Here is a 20,860-nt window from a genome sequence, read left to right on the forward strand (position 1 = left end):
GAATTACTGCTCAGGCGAAATTAGGGTGGGTCTTTTCCCCCATATATTTCAAATGTTCTCTAAGTTACTATTCCTTTTCTTCAACCTCCACCTCAAAGTATCTCAGAGATAAATCTGCGCTTTCCCCCAGGCCCCAGGAGAGCCCTAGGAGATGAAAGCCGGACCCAATGCGGGTCCTGTCAGTACACATCAGGTGCGCGTGCGCCTAAGGCGCTCCACCTCTTGCCCCCGCCCCCTTTGGACGCTACTCTTCCCTATCCAGGCTCCGCCGCAACCACGCCCGCAGGCTCTGGACTCTAGCTACTTCTCACTCCCTCATCCTCCCTATCTTCGTTCAGGGCTCCGCCCGCCGAGGTAGGGGGCGGGGGAGCAGTCGTGGGGAGGGCGCTCCTCCTCAGTTCCTTCGGCTGCTGCTCTTCCGGGTCGAGGTCGGGGGGCGGGGCACAGCTGAAGGGCCGCGGCGGCTGGGCAGGGCTGGGCTAGGAGGTTCGTCTATCCTCTACCGGCGTTGAGTCGGCGTTTTCTCCGTTCGCTCTATCTGCAGGCTCCGCACCGTCGCTGGGACCTCTTTCGGGCGGGCAAGCCGGCGTCTGGGATCTTAAGCCAGGCCGAGGTGAAGAGCCGCGGCTCGGGGGAGGAGGCGGAGGAGGAGCCGTGTGCCGGGGGCACGGAGCGGCCGCGGCCATGGCGTACGCCTATCTCTTCAAGTACATCATCATCGGCGACACAGGTGAGTCGCCCGGCGACGGGTGGGCAGGGAGCGGGGTGGAGAGGGGGGGGCCTGCGGCCCTGAGCCTTCCCCAGGCCTCGGGGCCGAGCGCGATTGGCGGCGGGGGCCTCCCTCCCCCGCCTTCTGCTTCTTCTGCCCTTTCCCCTCCTCCCTCAGCGGCTCCATTTCCGCAATGCTGGAGCCGGTGACGTGGGCACTTCGAGCGGCCCCTGCGGCCTGGCCCGCTGAGCCCCCGCCCCGCCCGGGCCGCCGCCGCACCCCGCACCTGGCCCCGGGAGGAGACTAGGTCCGCCACGTGTGACTCCCGGAGGCTGCTGCCTCAGGGGCTGGGGACGACCGGGCCCGCCTAGAGCCCCCGGCCCAGTAATACCAGTCCCTCCCTCTGCCAGGCCCTCCCCCTATCTAGGGGCAGGTAGAGAAGCCCGGCTTGGGAGGATCGGGCAGCTGTAGACTACTTGAGAATCTTTTTTTTTTACTTTCTTGATCATGTCAAGGCCTGCAGCAGCTGTTCCTCTAAGCTGGCCGGGCTTTGAGGCATCCTCTCCTGAAAGGAAGTGGAATAGCTTTTTACCTGCCTTGTATCAGGCCACAAAGGTTTTGGTCTTAAGAGCCTGGAAAGACTGAGGTAACTAAAGTGTCAAACTGGGTCCTGAAGATCATTTTTAATATTACCTGACAAGTCACTACAAACAGTTGCTTGCGCCAGTTGTAGATTTCTTTTATTTATGGGCATAGCAATCGTATTAATATGTAACATTGAAATACTAGGATTTGGGAAATAAGCCATATCTTAGTTATTTAAGCCAGTCTAACTCTTAACTCATTGACTCAGAATTTCAGTGGCCTCCTGTTGCCTCTAAGATCAAATCCTCTCTGGTGATCACTTATCTTTCTAGTTTTCTTTCACCTCTTTAGGCCCCCATTCTCTGCTGTCTAGTGACACTGACTGGCCTCCTTGCTGTTCCTCGAATAAAATACTCCATCTCCATATTGGGCATTTTTACTGTCTCTTGGCTTTTAATGATCTCCTTGCTTATCTTTGGCCTCTGGCTTCAAGTTACATCTGAGATCTCAATCATAGGAAACTTATCTGGATCCTTCTTAATGCAAGCGTCTTCTCCCAATTCATCCTAAATAGATCTTGTTTGTACATAGTTGTTTGCATGTCGCTTTCTTCATTAGGCAGAGCTCCCAGAGATCAGGTATTGGTTTTTTGCCTTCCTTTGTATCCCTAGCACCTGGCATATAAGTACTTAAATGTTTGTTGACTATAAGTCCTTGCTGTGTTTAAAGTGTTTTTGCTATACTACCAAAGAAAAAAGTAGCAATTTTTAAGAAATGCAGATTCTTTTGGGCTGACCCAGAAGGTTGTTTGTGGGAGCCCAAACTTCCTTTTTGAAGAAGCTAGAAATTAAAAGTATTCTTAAAATTGTGTAATCAATTCCCTTAATACTTTTCGTTTTGTTGTTGTTTTAAATCTAATAATAAAACCGTCTTGTTCAGGTGTTGGTTAACTTGGTTTCACAACTTCAACTATTAATATACTAGAGTCTGATTTCAGTGGTGGCTCTTGCCCAACTTTGAACACATTATTGCAATTGCCCTGTGCTGTGGCAATACTTATCAGTAAATTCACAAAAATCACTTAATTGAATAATAAGAGAGACTAAAACACTGGTAGAATAATCAGTTTTTACGGAGTAAGGGAAAGATATTGTTTTAAAGATAGCATGATAGATAATTCAGGTTCCTGAGCTTTTTATTTGGCAATACACATGCAAATTTCTAAATTGCTATTGTATACCTGAGCCTGGGAGAGGCAGATGTTAGCTCTCAACCAAAAATAATTTGTCTTAGAGAACTGGAATAGGAACTAGGAAGGTGAAAGAAAAGTCTTTGAAAATCAAATAATGAGGAAAGTAAGAGAGAGGGATGCCAAGGATCTATTAGATGCTGTGGGCTAGACTTATGGAATGCAAGCCCCAAGTATCCTGTCAATTCTCACCAGAATCTTTTCCTTTTTCTTGGTTACTTAGCTGTTTGAAATGACATGATTTTCATAAAATATGGGTCTGATCATTTCTCTTTTAATTAGCAAACTCCAGTGGCTCTTTAGAATCACTTTAAACTCTATTTGGCTTTTAAAGCTCTTCACAAACTGTGCTTTCCATACCTTTTAAATCTTATTTATACATTACTCCCCTTCCTGAACCCTGCATTTCAGTCAAGATTCTGCAGGTCTGCCTCTCTACTTTTGCATGGAGTGTGCCTCATGCCTGGAATGAACTCTCTCCCCACCTTAATGTCTTAGAATTCCTTGATTCAACTTTCCTTCAGTGCCACCATCTGCCCAAGACCTTTCCTTATAATGCTTTAGTGCTTCCTTTTTTTCTGCTACCATTATAGCATGGTATGGTAGTGGAAAACATAGGTTCAAATTTTATTTGATATATACTTTCTTTTGGGCCCTAGGAAAATTACTTAACCTTCCAGTTCCTTAGATAACTTTCTAAGACTTAAGTTGCAAAGAAGGCAATCTTATAAAGAGAGTTTTCTCACCTGAAAATTCCCTACCCAATGAAATCAGAGGTCCAGCCCCTCTCCCTTATAGGTGTATATGCTGTCTTCTCTGATGGAATATGAATTCCTTGATGATAGAGAACATTTTATTTTAGCCTTCATATCCACAAGAAGCTAGCACAATGTCTGGCACTTGGTGGGCACTTGATACTTATTGATGAATACATGACTACTACAGACTATTTCAGGTTCTTCAGTTAGCAAGCATTTATTGCTAACTGTGTGCCAGGCCATGTCCTAGGTCAATGATGGCAAACCTTTTAGAGACCAAGTGCCCAAAGAAGAACCCTCACACTGTGAAAGTACTTCCATTGGGCTAGGGGTGTATGATGTGAGAACTGTCTTCACGGATGTGTGGAGAAGGGGAAGAGAGCAGCCCCCTCTGGCCTGGTGCACGGGTTATAGGTTTGCCAACAGGGTTCTAGATACTGCTTACACAGAGGATTCAGCATTTAGGTTCCTTCTGCATGTTGATTGCTATGCTAGACACTGGGAAGTTGCAATCTATCATAATGTAGTAGATCTTGCTTTATTGAGTAAAAGTAAAAAACAAAACAAAAATTCCTTAGCTTGGTGGTCAAGACATTTCACCAACTATCCTGAATCTTTCCAGCCTTATTTATGTTTTATTGCTCCCAGGAGAAACACTATACTTTAGACAATCTGATCTGTTTGTTACACCTTGAATATAGATTGTACCTTCTTGTCCTATGCACCTTTGCTTCTTCAAAAAAAAATCTTTCCACTGTTTAGAATCACTATTGTAAATCTTAAATCAAATGCCTCCCTCATGAACTTTTCCTCCATATTACTTAATTTCACTGTTCATGATATTTCCTAAGAAAGCAGATATAGAGTTTACAGGAACCTTCATAGATCTAATCCAAATGTTTCTTTTTTAGTTGAGGAAACAAACACTCAGAGGTTAAATGACTTGCCTAAGGTCAAAAAAGTAGTGAGTAGCACAGCCAGGATTAGAATTTAGACTGCATCCAAATCCATGAAAACATGCCCAAGCCAGTCAGCTAGTATTTATTAAGCCCCTACTATGTGCCAAGCACTCTGTTAAGTACAAAGAATACAAATAGAAATAGAGAGAGCCCTTGCCTTCTTAGAGCTTACCTGAAACACAAAAAAGAGAAGCTGAAAAGGGAGTGGGGTATGGAAGAAGTTCCTGAGTACAGTCTAAGGAGGAATGACCCTCTTAAATGGAGGTTCTGGAGAAGCAATCAAGGACTGCTGCCTGGAAAGGGGATACTTCCAATGGGTAGATCCTAGGGCTGGAGTGAGGATTCTGGATGAAGAGCCTTGGGTGTGGTAGAAGCCTTTGGGTGTAGCCTGGAAAGGAATGCTTCTTCCATCTACTTAGTGCTTTATATTGTAAGCATTTGAGGAGATATTTTGCCTCTTTTCTACATTGTAAACTCCCTGATGAAAAGAGCTATTCCACACATGTTCAACAAATACTTTTTTGACCATATTAGGAATAGGAAATATAAATGGATACATTTATTTATAAAAAGAGAAGAGCACCAGAGTTCCAGAGAAATTGACCTTGCCACTATAAACCAGTTCTTTAGTAGTATTGTTCCAAAAACCTAGAACAGGCCTAGTTCTTATTCTGACTTAATGGGTTCTACAGTCACTAATTTCTTAATGCCTCACTTTCCCTTTCCTTAGATTTCCTCTTATTTTCTTAAAGGATTAGTGAGTTTAAATTGAAAAATGTATGAGTACTTTACATAAGCATCATGTAAATTTTTTAGGACCTAAGAAGGTAAAAGAAGTAATTTGTAATATACCAAGTATTTTTTAAATTAGGAGAGTTGATTAGATATTAGCATTGAACTACTTACAGCCGTTCTAATTATGAAACATCGTTGGACTGTATTAACAATGCAGCACCTTGGGTTTTGGCTATCATTTCTCCTAAAAAACATTTTAGGAAAATACAAGTGTGTACACTTGTCATCTAGAAGACCTGGGTCAAATCTGACTTAGATCCTCAGCAAATCACTTGACTTCTCAATGTGCCGCAGACAATTTCCTAAAACTTACCTACTAAGTCTTAGACTTTTGTGATATTGGGAACTTTCTAAGCAAGAATTTCCTTTACCAACTAACTTGTATGTAGGAAGAGATGGAATTTTTATCCTCTGACAATTAGGCTGGACTCACAAGCTAAGGAAAATAGAATAATTTGTGGAAATCTAGGATTCTTTCTCCTTGCTGTGATCAAAGAAGGGAAATTTGATGTTTTGCGCATTTTTTAAAAATAAGTTTTTATTTGTGTCTTTTTTTACAATACCATAGTTTTTCCCTATGTTTTCTTCCTCCCAAAAAGCCATCCCAGTTAATAGATAGTATTTTTTCAGACTAAGGGGAAAAAGTTAATATAACTGATCAATACATTGAAAAAAACCTAAAAATATGTGTAATACTTATGAACTTCCCACATTTGAAAAGGAATTGAGATTAGGAGGATCTTCTCATTTCTTCTGTGAAGCCATGCTTGGTTTTTGGAATTTTGCAACATCTATTTTCGATATGTGTTTGTGTGTGTGTGTATTTTTCATTATTCTAGTCTTTGTATTTTGTTTTCTTGAATGTAAATTCACTCTGTATCAGCTCATATAGATTTTTCATACTTTATGTCACATTCATCATTTCTTAAAAATGGTAATATTTCATTATATTCATGTAACATAGTTTTTTTTTAGCCATTCCCCAATTTATGGGCATCAACTTTGTTTCCAATTCTTTCCTGTCACAGAAAGTACTGCTATAAATATTTTTGTGTATTTGAGGATTTTCTTTGTATCTGTGGCCTCTTAGGGATTTAGCCTAGTCATGGAATCTCAGGGTAAACATGTACTGGCATTTTAAACAATCTGTTTGCATGATTCCAAATTAATTTCCAAAATGGTTAGACTGGTTTTCACTACAGCTTCACCAACAATGTACCAATGTGCCTATCTTCCTACACCCCTTAGAGCATAGATTATTTACATCTTTTGTTGTTGGTAGCGTACAGGGTAGGAAGGTAACATTTCAGGGTTGTATTCATTTGCAGTTTTCTTTAGTGTCTTGGAACAATCTTTACTGTGGTTTTTCATAATTTGCTACTCTTTTGAGAATTGTTTGTTTATATTCTTTTACTAGGGAATGAAGTTAGGAGTACAATTATACTCTTGGTTCTTTATTGCCTAATTTTAAACTTTTATTTTCTTGCATTTTAATTTCTCTAAGAAAAAACTGGAACTAATTCTTGCTGCCTCTTGGCATTCTATGGAAATTGTAGCATGTTTTAAGATTCAAGAGAAAAACCGTGTATAACAGTATAAAGTTTAGAAAATAAGCACTTCTCAGCTAGAATTATGGATTCAGATGAAAAATGATCAAATGAAAATAAAATTGTTTTCATATATAACTAAAAAACCCATATTTCTAATATGCACTATTCCCCATATCTGATAAGATTGCATCATGGTGTAATTTAACTTTGACTTGCTACTTTCTTAGCCTTTAAATATGCTGTAAAAAGTGGAAGTAGCATAGAATAGTGGATACAGCTCTCAATCTGGAGTCAGAGGGTCTGGAGTTCAGGTTTCATCCTTTTGACTATGCACTTCACCTTTCTGTCCTTTAGATTCCTAATCTCTAACATCAAAGAGTTTTATTAGATGATTTCTAAGGTACCTTTTAACTCCAAGTCCATGATCTTTGATCTCATTGATATAGTACTTTTTTCTAGGATGCATATTACAACCTATTAATGCCTTTCTGTCCTCTATGACTCTTGTCCATGTCCTCTTATTTATTATCCATAGAGAATCCAACCAACAACCTTGGCAGTTTCCTCTAGAGCTCTGTATATTCTATACATACCACTAAAGTACAGATATTGCCACTTGACTGGCCTTTCTTTTCTTCTCTTATATTTCTCTAAATCCTTTATGCAATTTTTCCTGTGAAAATCTTCATTTGTAGCATGTTGCAACCTGCTTATGCCTCTGTTGTTTTTTTGGCTCAACTTTAGTTCTTTAGAGACTCTGGTAAACCTATGACTCAAATTCATATAACATCATTGGAAGAAAGTTTCAGTTTAAAAAGATGGGCCATTTTGGGGGGCAATAAAGTACTGCACAATTTTCCAAATGTAGTTCGGCTTACTCTTCCTCTGGTTCAACTTTTGGTGAATCCATCAACAGCATTCTCTCCTAGCACTGATTATGTTAGGTACTGGAGATGGGACAACATATTGAAAACAGACCTGCCCTCAAGGAATTTACATTCTTATGAGGGAGACTTCATATATAAATAGGTATGTGTTGATCTTAGAGGGAAAGTCACTAGCAAGAAAAGAGGACTTGTTGGAAAAGGCCTTCTCCAAGGAATGGCCTTTGAGCTTGAATCTTATAGGTGGGGGACAGCCAGCCTGTGCAAAGGTGCTGTTAACTTGGGAAAAACACAGAACTACTAAAATGGTCAGAAAAACCAAGACTTTAATCAGAAAAGAGATAGTGTTTAATATTAAGCCTGGGGGTGGGGGACAGCCAGCCAGTGCAACGGTGCTGTTAACTTGGGAAAAACACAGAACTACTAAAATAGTCAGAAAAACCAAGTCTTTAATCAGAAAAGAGATAGTGTTCAATATTAAGCCGACACACAGAGTCAAGGGCTTAAAACCACACAGAGCCAAAGGCTCTGGCACTCTGGCAACAGTATCTCTTAAGAGGATAACCATGCTAGATTATCCATACCTTTTGGGGAACTAAGGGACCCAGAAGTATGATTGATTGACATTATCATGGTTACAAAGAAATGAGAAACCCAAACTTCACTGACTGATAGCAACAAAATGTCTGCTAGCTCCACCTAAACTAATCATCAATTACTTTAAGGTCTATTATTCAGTCTCAAATGGCTAAGTCTGAGACCTCCCTCCAAGTGAACTCTTATGGGACACAGGGGAAACTTGTCTCCAGATTTCAAGTTGACAAGTTATAACTGTAATACATGTTTCCATACTGCTCATGTCATGATAGAAGTGTAATATTAAAAATTAATATTATGCCAAATGTACTATGCTAAATGTAATATTTAGAGGTTGGTTTGGAAACAATTTTAATATATAGTCTAAGAAAGACTTAAGGAGGGAAGGAAATAAATATTTCCTAGCCTACCACCCTAATCTTACCAGCCCATGAGAGTGTCTTCCACCCCAGCCACCCATGCTGAATCTCAGAAAGACCCCCCCCCCAACCAAAGGCCTCCAGAGAAGAACCCAATCTCTATGGTCTCATTTTTTATAGTGCTCTTTCTTTCTCTACATCACTTCCCCTGTGCCCTGGCCTATCACATCTCAGGAACCAATCAAAGTCTCTCTGACCTGGACACATAACCTTTACTTCCTGGTACTTAACCTGTGACCTATGTTTGGAGCGTTCCAGCCACACTAGTGGACTGGCTTTGATGAGCAAAAAGTTCAAGACCCTGGGAGGAAGGGGTTCCCTTCACACAGAAGATATATATCACACATACAATAGAAATCTTATGAAGGAGATACAGTGAAAGTTGTCCTGTTTTGATCTGCATTCTGACTCCAATAGTTTCTTAACACTTAATTATCTCAGTGAAATTTGCCTGGGGTCACACAGCTAATCTGAGGCCATATTTGAAATCAAGTCCTCCTGACTCCAAGCCAGGCACTCTAACCACTGGGCAACCTAGCTTGCCAAGTCACATCCATTTTGAATTTATTGTATTGTATAGTGTAAGATGTTGCTCTAACCTTAAATACCTATCAGATTACTTAATATTTATGTTTTTTCCAGTAATTCTTATCAAATAAAGTTCTTTCCTATATAATTTTATGGTTTCTGTTTATCTAACACTGAAGTTGAATTTTTTTTCTGTTTCTTTCATACCTGTAATCTGTTACACTTATCTTTTTTGTTATTTATTTTATTTAATCAATACCAAATATTATTTTGATATTTAACTAGTACCAAATTGTTCTTATGTATGTTGCTTTTTTTTTTAAAGCCCTTACCTTCTGCCTTAGGCAGAAAGGCAGAAGGGTGGTAAGGGCTAGGCAATAGGGGTTAAGTGACTTGCCCAGGGTCACACAGCTGGGAAGTGTCTGAGGTCAGATTTGAACCTAGGACCTCCTGTCTCTAGACCTGGCTCTCAATCCACTGAGCTACCCAGCTGCCCCCTTCTGCTTTTTAAATATAGTTTGAGGTCTGAAAATGCTATTCTACCTTCATTTATGTCTTTTAAAATAATTTTCTTTGATACACTAAATCTTTTATTACTCTAAATGAATTTTGTTCTTATTTGTCTAAATCTCTAAAGTATCCCTTTTATAGTTTAATTGGATTAGCATTAAATCTATAAATTAATATTGGTAATACTGCTATTGTTTTTTTATGTTGCAGTGGTCTAGCCATAGATGCTTATATTCCCCCATTACATACCTTGGGGGTTAGGTGTGAGGTGCCCCTGTGTGGACATTTTTGGCCTTCCCTTTGTACTAGAGAAGAAGTATGAATTTTTCTTTTTCTTTTATGGAGTGTTTGCAGTACCTTGTTGTAAAATTTGGGTTAAGTATTGGGTCACAGGCTATATGTAGATCATTGTTAACATTTCTAGCTTTCATGTGTTGTCTGCTGACTTACATCCTTTTCACAAATTTTAACTTTTTACTTATTTTAACTTTAAAGAAGAAATGTTTTACATTCATGGTATTAAAAGATAAAATATGTTGATATTACACAATACTATACATATATTCTATGCATTTCTGAGTTTGTAAACTTTTTCTATTATCTGCTGCCCTTTGTGTGTTATCTGTCACTTCCACAACCTCAAAAAATTCCTACTTAAATTTTTATGGTGAATAATTTAGCAAAACTGCAGTGGGGAAAGATGTGGAAAAGGGTATCTGTATTTTATAATTGGGTCTTTATAGATATTAAATGTACCTTGGTAAATTGATTCCCAGTTTTTTATACATTTTGTAGAATTCTCTTTCTATATGGCCTCCAGAATTTTGTTGTTGCTATGTAGGAATGCTGCTAATTTTGGTAGATACCACACTGGATTCTTTTATTTTTAAACCTTTTCTATTGTAATATAAATACTGAATATTGGTTTCAAGGCAGAGAAATGGTAAGGGCTAGATAATTGGAGTTAAGTGATTTGCCCAGGGTCACACAGCTAGGGAGGTATTGGAGTTCATATTTGAATCTAGGACTTTCATCTTCAGGCCTGGCTTTCTATCCACTGAACCCCCACAATGGTTTTTAAACTTTATTTTCATCACATAAACAATTTTTTTACCTTCACATGGACTTTTTTCTTTCTGTCCCCAATCCCTAGTTTCCTTTTAAACAGTACAGGAGATCTTTAGATTTATTTGGAAGGAATTTGGGGAACACTAAAAAGGCAAAGAAAGGTGACTGGAATAAAGCAGGCCAGGATTTCATCACTAGTCCCCATCATCCCTCTCAGAACTTTTCTTGTAATTTTATATCAATGTATTGCTCTATAAAGTGTTTAAAGGGGTATTACAATAGAATTACTTTGTTGCCCTCATGAAAAAAACCTCAACTACTGTTTATTGATTTTTTTTTCTTAAAAATACATTATAAGTGATAGGCCATTTTAATCAGTACTCATTTGACTTTAATGCTGATAGTAAAAATTTCCTAATTGTTTATGGTCAGCTCAATGCATTTTCTTTTAAAACTAAGATTTTATGTTCTTGTGAACTCCTGAGGTTTGGCATATGCCATCTAAATATTTTTTATTTAATTTAAATTATTTAAAAAATAAATGTTCTCCCTCTGTTTTCTCGGGTTTACAATTTTTACAAATTTACTACCTGCTTTCTGAAATAAAAAAGGATAGCCTTAGCCATTTTCAGGATGTTAGAGATGGCTGTAAATATTATACTTGAAATCATAATGAGGAATTCACATCTGAGAGAAGCTATGTAATCTTTGAAAAGGGGGGTTAGAAAAGAGGCAGGACAAAACTTTGGGTTATGTGTCTTTTGGGACATCCTTTATTTAGAACTTCAGCTAAGAACTATTTTTTTTAATTGTCTTCAAGGGTGTTGCTTTGTTCACTTGTTTTCAATTTGGAAGTTAAGTTCGCATTTATTACATAATTCATGATTTTTAAAAAAAAATCATATCCCTCTTCAATCTTGGAGTACTAATCCAGCCTCATGCAAAGATCTTATCTGGCCGTATTACTGTTTCTTATGTGACATTCATTTTATTGCCTTTCTTTCTGTCTTCTTGCTTATTATCCTGCACTGCCTTTTCACCTCTACTTCATTTTCCCTAGCTTCTTTCAGAGATCATCTCAAGCACCATTTCCAAAGAATCCTTTCTTATTCTTCCCAACTGCTGGTGGGTCTGTCTTTCCTCTCTACCACAAATTATTTTGTATTGGCTTTGTAAATGTTTTCCCAGACAGAGTGTAAGTTCCTTGAAGAAAGAAACTGATTTTTGTCTTGTCTTCCCAGCACCCAGAATATAACATGCTTAAAAAATTTTGTTTCATTGATTGATTTGATATATCCCCCTTGATTATTTTAATTGGCTTCAGGCCCAAAATATATGTAAAGTGTAGGCCAAAACCATACATAGTATTGCTGGGATAATACCATGGCTTTGTTTCTTCAAAGACAAAATAATATTTTCAGTTTTGCTTCCAATATTTGTGAAGCTTTTAGATCTTCTTTAATGTGCACTTTCAGAGAAAGAGCTTATATAATCACTTCCAAGTCCCTTCCTTGTATGAAATTTAGAAATAATAAAAGAGCTATGTTAATGTTAGCTATTGAGGTTTAGAACTACAAAAGTTCTTCACATGAGCCCTGTTAGGAAAGTAGTGAGAGATCAAATTTTTTACTCATGTGCTACATATTTTTTAAACACCTTACATGTATCATGCCAATAAAGTAGCTGTTATGAATTATCAAGAGTGATATAAATTAGTCCATTAGTACATGATACAGTTTTTAAAAATTCCTGTTTTATTGTGAATTTAATTATTGGCAAACATTTCAATACATAAAGAAAACCAAGAAAAATGATTACTTGAGGAATTGACTTTCTCTCTGTTTTAAGATACTAAGTTTAACAAGGTAGTAATACATTTTTGTTCCCCCCCTCACATATTTGTTTCTGTGCATTTTAAAAAAGTTTCTTCAATATGTGTCATTAACCAGTAACTTACCTAGAATTCATTTTATAAAATTGGCTATGTGCATAGGTGCTTTTGTCTTTAGAAGGTTATTTGTGTTTTTTGAAAATGAGGGCAAAAAGCATGTGCTTAGATTTAAAGCACAGATGCCTGGATTACAATAATTTTTATGTTTACAGGTGAAATTGTTGCTAGAAAGCAAAATACTTTCATGAGATGCGTTGAACTCTTTAGAGCAAGAGAGCAGCTTCAAAGAGACTTTGTTATTTTATTACTTGGTATAATGCATTGGATTTCTAATCTTAATTTAAGGAATGTTGGCAAATTTGTATAATCCTAGAGCTGGAAACAGTGTGAAGTCACTTGGTTTTGGGACAGGTGAATATGTCTAAATCATTCAGAACCTGGGGCAGACTGTTTGCTTAAAGATCTAGAGGTATCTTCATATGCCACTCTACCACAGCATCCTCATAGGACTTTTGGTTTTGTTTTCTTACTTTAAAAAAATTATGTGTAATTAAATTTAAATGTTCCTACTGCCAGAATAATCAGAATTTAAAAAAAAAAAGAATGTCTAAATCAAAGTTTACTTTTTTCTTTTTCTTTTCTAGAGTGGACTTATATGTTGGTCAAGTAGAATCAGTTATGGAAAGAGCATTTGGACTTAGGGTCAGGAGAACAGTGTTAACACTATTGTTGTAGTGACTTTAGTCATTTTCCTTTTAGCTTCAGTTTCTCCATCTGTTATCAGAGAATAACAAGACATATCCTTCATACCCCAAGCTTGGCCCTACTTCTTGAGGATCAGATGAGATAATATATGTGAAGTATTTAATATAATTTTTTAAAAAATTATAAATATTTTAAAACCATTCTGTTTATGCTTTTATCCAAATGATTAAAAATTGTTTGGGTCCAGGGATAGATCCCTGGGCCAGTCTGGGAGATTTCCGTTTTATTCTACTCTGCTCTTTAGATTCACATTTAAATGTGTCAAAACCGCCCACCTTTCTTTGTTACCAAAGCCCACCTTTTTCCAATGAGAGTAGCATGGAAAGACTTTTGAATATCTTTTCTAAAATATAGGCAAACTTTATCTGCCGTATTCTGAATAGTTTAGTACCTGGGGGGAGGGTGGTGTTGGGGGAATCAAGTTGGTCTAACTAGACCTGGTCTTGAAGAAAGCTTGCTCTTTCTTTGTTATTATCACTCTCTTAAAGAATAAAACTTTGTTGAAAGTTTCTGTTTGTTATATTACCATAGCTATTCCCATGTATCCCTCCCCCTCTCTTGCTTTCACAAAGCTATCTCATGTGACAAGTAATATTTTTTAGAGAGGGGAAAAATATCCCCAATCTGATAGACACTTTGAGGAAGTCTGAAAATATGTGTAACACAGAACTCCTGGGGACCTCCCACTTCCACGCAGAGTGGGTTGGGGATAGGTTTTCATATCTCTTTTCTTGAGTGTTGCTTAATCTTTATAATTTTGTTGCATTAACTTTTGATTTTTTGATGTGCGATTGTTATTTCTATTTACACTCTTGTAGTTAGTGTATAGTGCTTATTTTGGCCCTGATCATTGCATTTCTTCCCCATTGGGAAAAATTGGGACTTATCTCTAATCCTTCCTTTCTCCTCCTCCTCCTCCATCTCCTCATCCCTCCCTCCTCCCTCCTCTCTTACCTTTTGTCTTAGAATTGATACTAAATATCAGTTCCAGGGCAGAAGAGTGTGGCTAGGCAGTGGGGGTCAAGCAACTTTCCCAGGGTCATCCAGTTGGGAAAATGTCTGAGGCCAAATTTGAATTCACTGAGACACCTAACTGTCCCAGTTCCATTCCTGTTTTCTTCAGCAATCAAAAGCCAATGACTTGGAGAGGAATAATCATTTTTCGTTCTTTTCATACTGTGCAAAATAGTTTCTGTGCCTCTGATGGCAAGAATGCATCAAATCTCTAGATGCTCTCTTCCTGTTGTCCTCTTCTTGGTTAGCAGTCCCTTATGTAGCCTTGTTGCCCTGTCTTTTCCAATACACCTGTTGCTATTCTTGGCTGGGAAAAAGAAGCAAAACAGGAATTAGATAGCCTTACATTATCCAGTAAACATTTATGAAGTGACTGCTCTGTTCCAATAATAACCTCATTCACCCTGAGCTGTAGTCCTAATATTTGATTCTAGGATCATAGATTTAGATTGGGAAGGACTCTAAGAAGGGTAACCCCCTTATTTTACAAATTAAGAAACAGAGACCCTGCTGGTGAAGTGACTGCCTAAGATCACATGATTCAAAAGGGCTTGGACTCATAAATCCAAATGACAAAAATTGCAGTGTTCTTGCCACTCTATCAATGGCTTTCTCCAATACTTTGCCCTATACATTTGTTGTCCCTGGTCTTTATGCCAACCTCAACAAATTCTGTGCTTTTGCATTTCTGACACTTTATGTTCTTCTTGCTTCATTATTTGTCTTTGTTTCAGTTTTCTATCCAAAGTTATAAAAAGTTGAGTAGGAGTTATAGCATGTTGTATTGTCAAGAAGAGTCTGCCTCAACTGGTTCTGCTTAATTGTTTTTATTTATTTGAGCAAACAGTGGTTCAATTATTTTTCAAAGTAGGTTAATGAATTCCTAGTGTATCCACTACTCCCCATTTTCTTCCTCATTATTAGAATTTTCTCTTTGTGTCTTATGAATTCCATTCTTAGAGACCTTCTCATTCCTTCTGGGTTGCCTCTCTGTGGGTTATCTGGGGAAGGAAGTTTCCTCCTTGGTCAGTAGTAATTCTGAATTACAGAGGTTAGTGGAAGAGGAGGCAGAAGCTTCCTAATTATAGAATGTGCAAATACTAGTTGAATTAGGTGATTTTTTTAAAACCCTTACCCAAGAATGGTAAGGGTTAGGCGGTAAGGGTTAAGTGACTTGCCCAGAGTCACACAACTAGGAAATGTCTGAGGCCAAATTTGAACCCAAGAACCTCCCCTTTATAGTCCTAGCTCTCAATCCACTGAGTCACCTAGCTGCCCCCTAAAAGTTGTTGATCAAGATTAGTGTTTTTCCTCAACCATACTTATAAAATGTTATTGCCAGTATTCATTTTTGGTTATTCCATGATTTCTCTCTAGTATATTAAACATTTATGCCCTTTACTGGTATATTCTGCATTATCAGTGTTACGCAAACACACTTGTTAAGAAAGCCTTGTAATTTCCATTTCGTAATGGAATTTTTGTTCCAGACTTTCTAAAATCTTCCTTTTTTCTAATTTTGATTCGCCTGGTTAATTTCTGGTGTCCTATTTTGGTAATTTTGCTGCCAAAGGTGTACTTAATCAGACCCCAAAAGCTTTTTAGAACTAAGTTTTATGCCTGCCAGCCCTATGAACAGTTAGTTCTCTCTCAAACAGCTTCATCATGCCACTCACTTGAATATAATCTTTATTTTACATATATATATTTATAAATGAAAGACAAATTTTTATTTCTTTATCCTTTAATTGGAAGCATAGCACTAGGCTACTTCTTGCTTCTTTTCTCATTCTCTGGAAATAGAATGTAAGCTTCTTGAATAAAGGGATTGTTTCACTTTCTTATTTGTACAAGCATACCTCAATTTACTTTATTTCACTTTGTAGATACTGTATTTTTTTTTTTTACAAATTAAAGGTTTGTGGTAACCCTGTGTAATTTGGCACCATTTTCCTAACAACATGTACTCATATCTTGTCTGTCATATTTTGGTAATTTTCAAGAAATTTCAAACTTTTTCATTATCATATCTATTATGGTGATTTGTGATCAGTGATCTTTGATATTACTATCATAATTGTTTTGGGGGTACTACAAATTGTACCCATAAAAGCCAGCGAACTTAATGGATAAATATTGTATATGTTCTGACCCCTCCATTAACTATTTCCCATCATTCTATCCTTGGGCCTCTCATTTCCTTGAGATACATCAGTATTGAAATTCAGCCAATTAACGATCCTACAAATGAAAGGAAGAGTTGATTGATTAGGTACATTTCATTATCTTATTTTAAGAAATTGCCTTAGCTACCCTTACCTTTGGCAACCACCACCCTGATCCATCCGTAGCCATCCACATCAATGCAAGATCCTCCAACAGCAAAAAGATTGGGACTCTTTAAAAGTTTCAGATGATGGTTAGCATTTTTTAGCAATAAAGTATTTTAAAATTAACATGTTTATTGATTTTTAGACACAATACGATTGCACATTTGCTAGACTCTAGTATAATGTAAACTATTTTTATGTACATTGTGGGGTGGGGGTAGTTCATGTGATTCACTTTATTATTTTTCATTATATTATTATTGGTGGTCTGGAACTAAATATGCAATATTTCTGAGGTATGTCTGTGTTCTCAATGCCTAATCAAGCACAGAGCCTGTCACCTAGCAGATCCTTAATGAGTATTTGGTTCTTGATTCTTGTTATCTATGTATATTTATTATGGCACGTTATAAAAGATACACAGAAGCAAAATACATCATTCCTATCTTCTGTGATTTTAAAAATCTAGTTGAGAAGACAAGAGTTACTTAATCCTGTAAGAAAAGACAGTAAAAATGTTCACAACTTGGTATTTATTAAGTATGGTAGGGGCAGTTCTGTGAGGGGGATGAGATCATAAGCAGGAGTGGTCAAGAAAGGCTTAATGGAACATATAAGATTTAATTTGGAAGGAAAGGCAGGATTTGGACCAGCTGTGGGGAAAAACATTCCAGGATGAGGGAGAAATTGGGATAGGAAATTATTTGAGCTATGGAGCAACTTGCTCAGAAGGCATTGAGTAGACCTTTCTTTCCAGAGTAGAATTGAGTTGGAAAGAGGTTGAGAAAATATTGGAAAGAGACTAAGTTGACCATACTATAATTATTAAAGAAAATAACACTGAAAGACTTCAGAACTTTAATCATTGCAGTGCTTAATTGTGATTTCAGAGGCCTGAGGGGTGAAGTCTTTTACTTCTCAGATGAGTAGAATGAACAAAACAGTTTATCCACAGTCAGATGTTTTTATTTATTATTTGTGTGTGTGCTACATGTCTATATCTTAGATTAATGCATGTTGGCTATTTTCTGATAGAATAGTTCATCTTGAACTCTCTGGAATCTTGGTTGGTCATTGTGTTGATTGGAATCCTTAAGTCTTAAGTTGTTAATTGTAGAAAATATTCTCCTGGTTCTTATCAGTTCACCTTGCATTGCTCTTACAAGGCTTTCCAGGTTTCTCTGAAACTATAACCTTCACCAGTCTTGTAGCACAGTGTAGTATTCCATTGCATTCATATGTCATCATTTGTTCAACCATTCCCTAATGGATGGATGCCCCCTCAATTTTTAGACCTTTGCTGTTGCAAAAGTAGATGCTAAAAATAATTTTTTTTGTATATATGATTCCTTTTTCTCTTTTCATGGTCTCTGGGCATACTGACATTTGTGATTTTGCATGGGTTCACTTGCTCACAAACTAATTCCTTTGATAATGACATCCTAGAATTCTCCCAGGAATAGGCCAAGCTCATATATCTGTAGCTTAATATGCTCTTTTTTAAAAATTGGGGTGGCATTTACCTTTTTTTTAACCACAGTGGCATCTTTCCTGTTTTCCAACATCTTTCAAAAATATTAGTAGATAAAAGTGTATATCTACCAATTTAACACACTAGGATTTAATTTATCCCTGGCCTGGTGTTTTGAATTCATTGAGAACACTTTGGAGTATTATCTCTTTCTTTAGTTTGAGTTTTTACTCTCACTGTTTTTATTCTAGCATTCGTAGTCCAAAGACCATTCTTCTTGGGGGAAAAAAGCAAGCAAAATAAAAATTGTAGTTTTCTCATCACTATATTCAGTGCCCCTATGTCTTGTTTAATGCTCTTTCCACCCCTGATGTAGGCTTAAAAACAAACAAGGAAAAAAAAGTTTTATCGTCCTTGGCATCCATAGCCAGTGCTACTTACTCTCTTGTATCCATCTATAGTTACTTGCTTTTGTTTTTTTCGTCTTTGTTTATCCCTAGTGTTTAGCACAGTGCCTGGAACATAGTAAATACTTAATAAATACTTACTGTTTATCAAACTAGATACTCTGTTAGGCTTGTTTTCTCTTCCATAAGGATCAAAAGTCCTTTGAGGGCAGGAATTTTCTGCTTGCTTCATATCCCCAGAATTTAGTTCAATTCCTTTATATTCCCTATTTTAGAATGTAAGTATTTTGTTTATCAAGATTACCTTATATATTGTATTTGTTGATTGATGCCTTTTTAATTGCTTGAAATGTCTTTTTTAATCTGAATTTATCATTTATTTCCATCCACATTGGTCTCTTTAGGCCCACATTCAGGGCCATTGGGTCCTCTCTCTGAACCCTTTGGAATCTCTTTTCTAGAAGTAGAGTGCTTTGCAGACTATTTGACTTTCTTCCTCTTTTGCCAGCTCTTTTAATGGAGAGGTTGGTCATATGCACCTGATGTTGTTATTATTTCTATTTCATCAACCAAATTTTCACTGTTGATTGTGAATTTTAAAAATTATTCCACTCTACTCAGACAGTACTTTAGGGGAAGATAAAGTTGTAAACTCCTGATTGAACAATGAAGGTACTTATTAACTCATACCTTATAGTGAAGCTAGAACTTTAAGCTAAGTCTATTTTTAAATCTAATACAAAAAGGTGTTAAGTACCTATAAAGGTTAAATTAATCACAAAAAGGTCAAGTAACTAACAAAAGGTGAATTTAACAAAGTGTGAAGTACTCAAAAGATAATAATCTAACTAGAGAAGGTGAGAACTAAAGAGTGGACAGTCCTGGAGAAAATCTAATCAAAGAAGGTGAGAACTAAAGAATGGGCAGTCCTGGAGAAAAGTGTCTGCTATGATTGGTAAACTTAAAAATTTAGGGGAGGTGGCATAAGAGACAATTTCTTTAAAAGGAGGTCTAGAAAAGGCAGTTGAGTTCAGTTCAGAGGAAGAACTGAGCCTGGAGGATCTCCCTCAGACAGCTTCCTTGAGAGGGTCTCAGTCTCCTGGTTAGTGATAATTAACTCTTTTCTCTTTCTCTTTTCTCCTTAATTCCTTCTCCCTATATTAATTAAAATCACCATAATTTCCAGCTGACTTGGGTATTTTATTATTTTGGATTTTCCCTGGCAACCAAATTAATTTAGATTTTCAAGTCATCCTTACATGATCAGAATCAGATCCAGAATAGTAATTTCTTTTTTCACCTCTTCCATCTTTTGAAGGATGGAAATAAAATGAATCCATGTTTATCAGTTGCGGAGGGAGCTCTAGTCCCATGTTTATTATTTGCTTCTCAGACTCATCCAATTTATTTTCTGATCAGGGATTTATAGTACAAAGTCAGTTCTTGATTCTACTGTCATTGATGGCCTTTCAAATATTCTATACTATATTCCCCCTCTTTGGTTCTCAGATTTCCATCCTCAAGTATATTTGATTAATATTTTTTAAACATTATTTTATTTGGTCATTTCCGAACATTATTCATTGGAGACAAAGATCATTTTCTCCCCCCCTCCCCCCAAACACACACCTATCCCATAGCCGACATGTGATTCCACTGGGTATCGCATGTGTTCTTGATTTGAACCCATTCCCATGTTGTTAGTATTTGCATTAAAGTGTTCATTTAGAGTCTCTCCTCAGACATGTCCCCTCAACCCCTGTAGTCAAGCAGTTGCTTTTCCTCAGTTGTTTTTACTCCCACAGTTTGTCCTCTGCTTGTGGACAGTGTTTTTTCTCCTAGATCCCTGCAGATTATTCAGGGACATTGCATTGACACTAATGGAAAATTCCATTATGTTGGATTGTAGCTCTTTGATTATAAGAGATTTAGAACACTTTTTCATGTGCCTGTTAATAGTTTTGATTTCTTTATCTGAATGTCCCTTGCCCATTTATCAATTGGAGAATGGCTTTATTTTTTGTACAATTGATTTAGCTCTTTGTAAATTTGAGTAATTAAACCTTTGTCAGAGGTTTTTATGAAAATTGTTTCCCAATTTGTTGCTTCCCTTCTGATTTTAGTTACATTGATTTTGTTAGTACAAAAACTTTTTAATTTGATGTAGTCAAAATTATTTATTTTACATTTTGTGACACTTTTTAAGTCTTGCTTGTTTTTTTTTGTTTGTTTTTAAAACATTATTTTATTTGGTCATTTTCATACATTGTTCATTGGAAATAGATCATTTCTTTTCCTCCCCCCAATCCCCCTGAAACCCCTTCCCTAGCCAACACACGATTCTTCTGGGTATCACGTGTCCTTGCTCTGA

At 37.2% G+C, this 20,860-nt stretch overlaps 1 protein-coding gene across 1 annotated transcript in view; it reads left to right on the top strand.

The window, feature by feature from the left end:
• The first annotated feature begins 362 nt into the window (after positions 1 to 362).
• RAB2A (RAB2A, member RAS oncogene family) overlaps positions 363 to 20,860 on the top strand; it is a 113,506-nt gene continuing 93,008 nt past the window's right edge. The window contains exon 1 of the mRNA XM_001379394.5: positions 363 to 730. Within this exon, the coding sequence (XP_001379431.3) occupies positions 685 to 730 (46 nt within the window). The 5' untranslated portion in view covers positions 363 to 684. The remainder of the gene's footprint in view (positions 731 to 20,860) is intronic.

Source organism: Monodelphis domestica, chromosome 3 (assembly GCF_027887165.1).
Source record: "Monodelphis domestica isolate mMonDom1 chromosome 3, mMonDom1.pri, whole genome shotgun sequence".
In the NCBI taxonomy this organism is placed as follows: Eukaryota; Metazoa; Chordata; class Mammalia; order Didelphimorphia; family Didelphidae; genus Monodelphis; species Monodelphis domestica.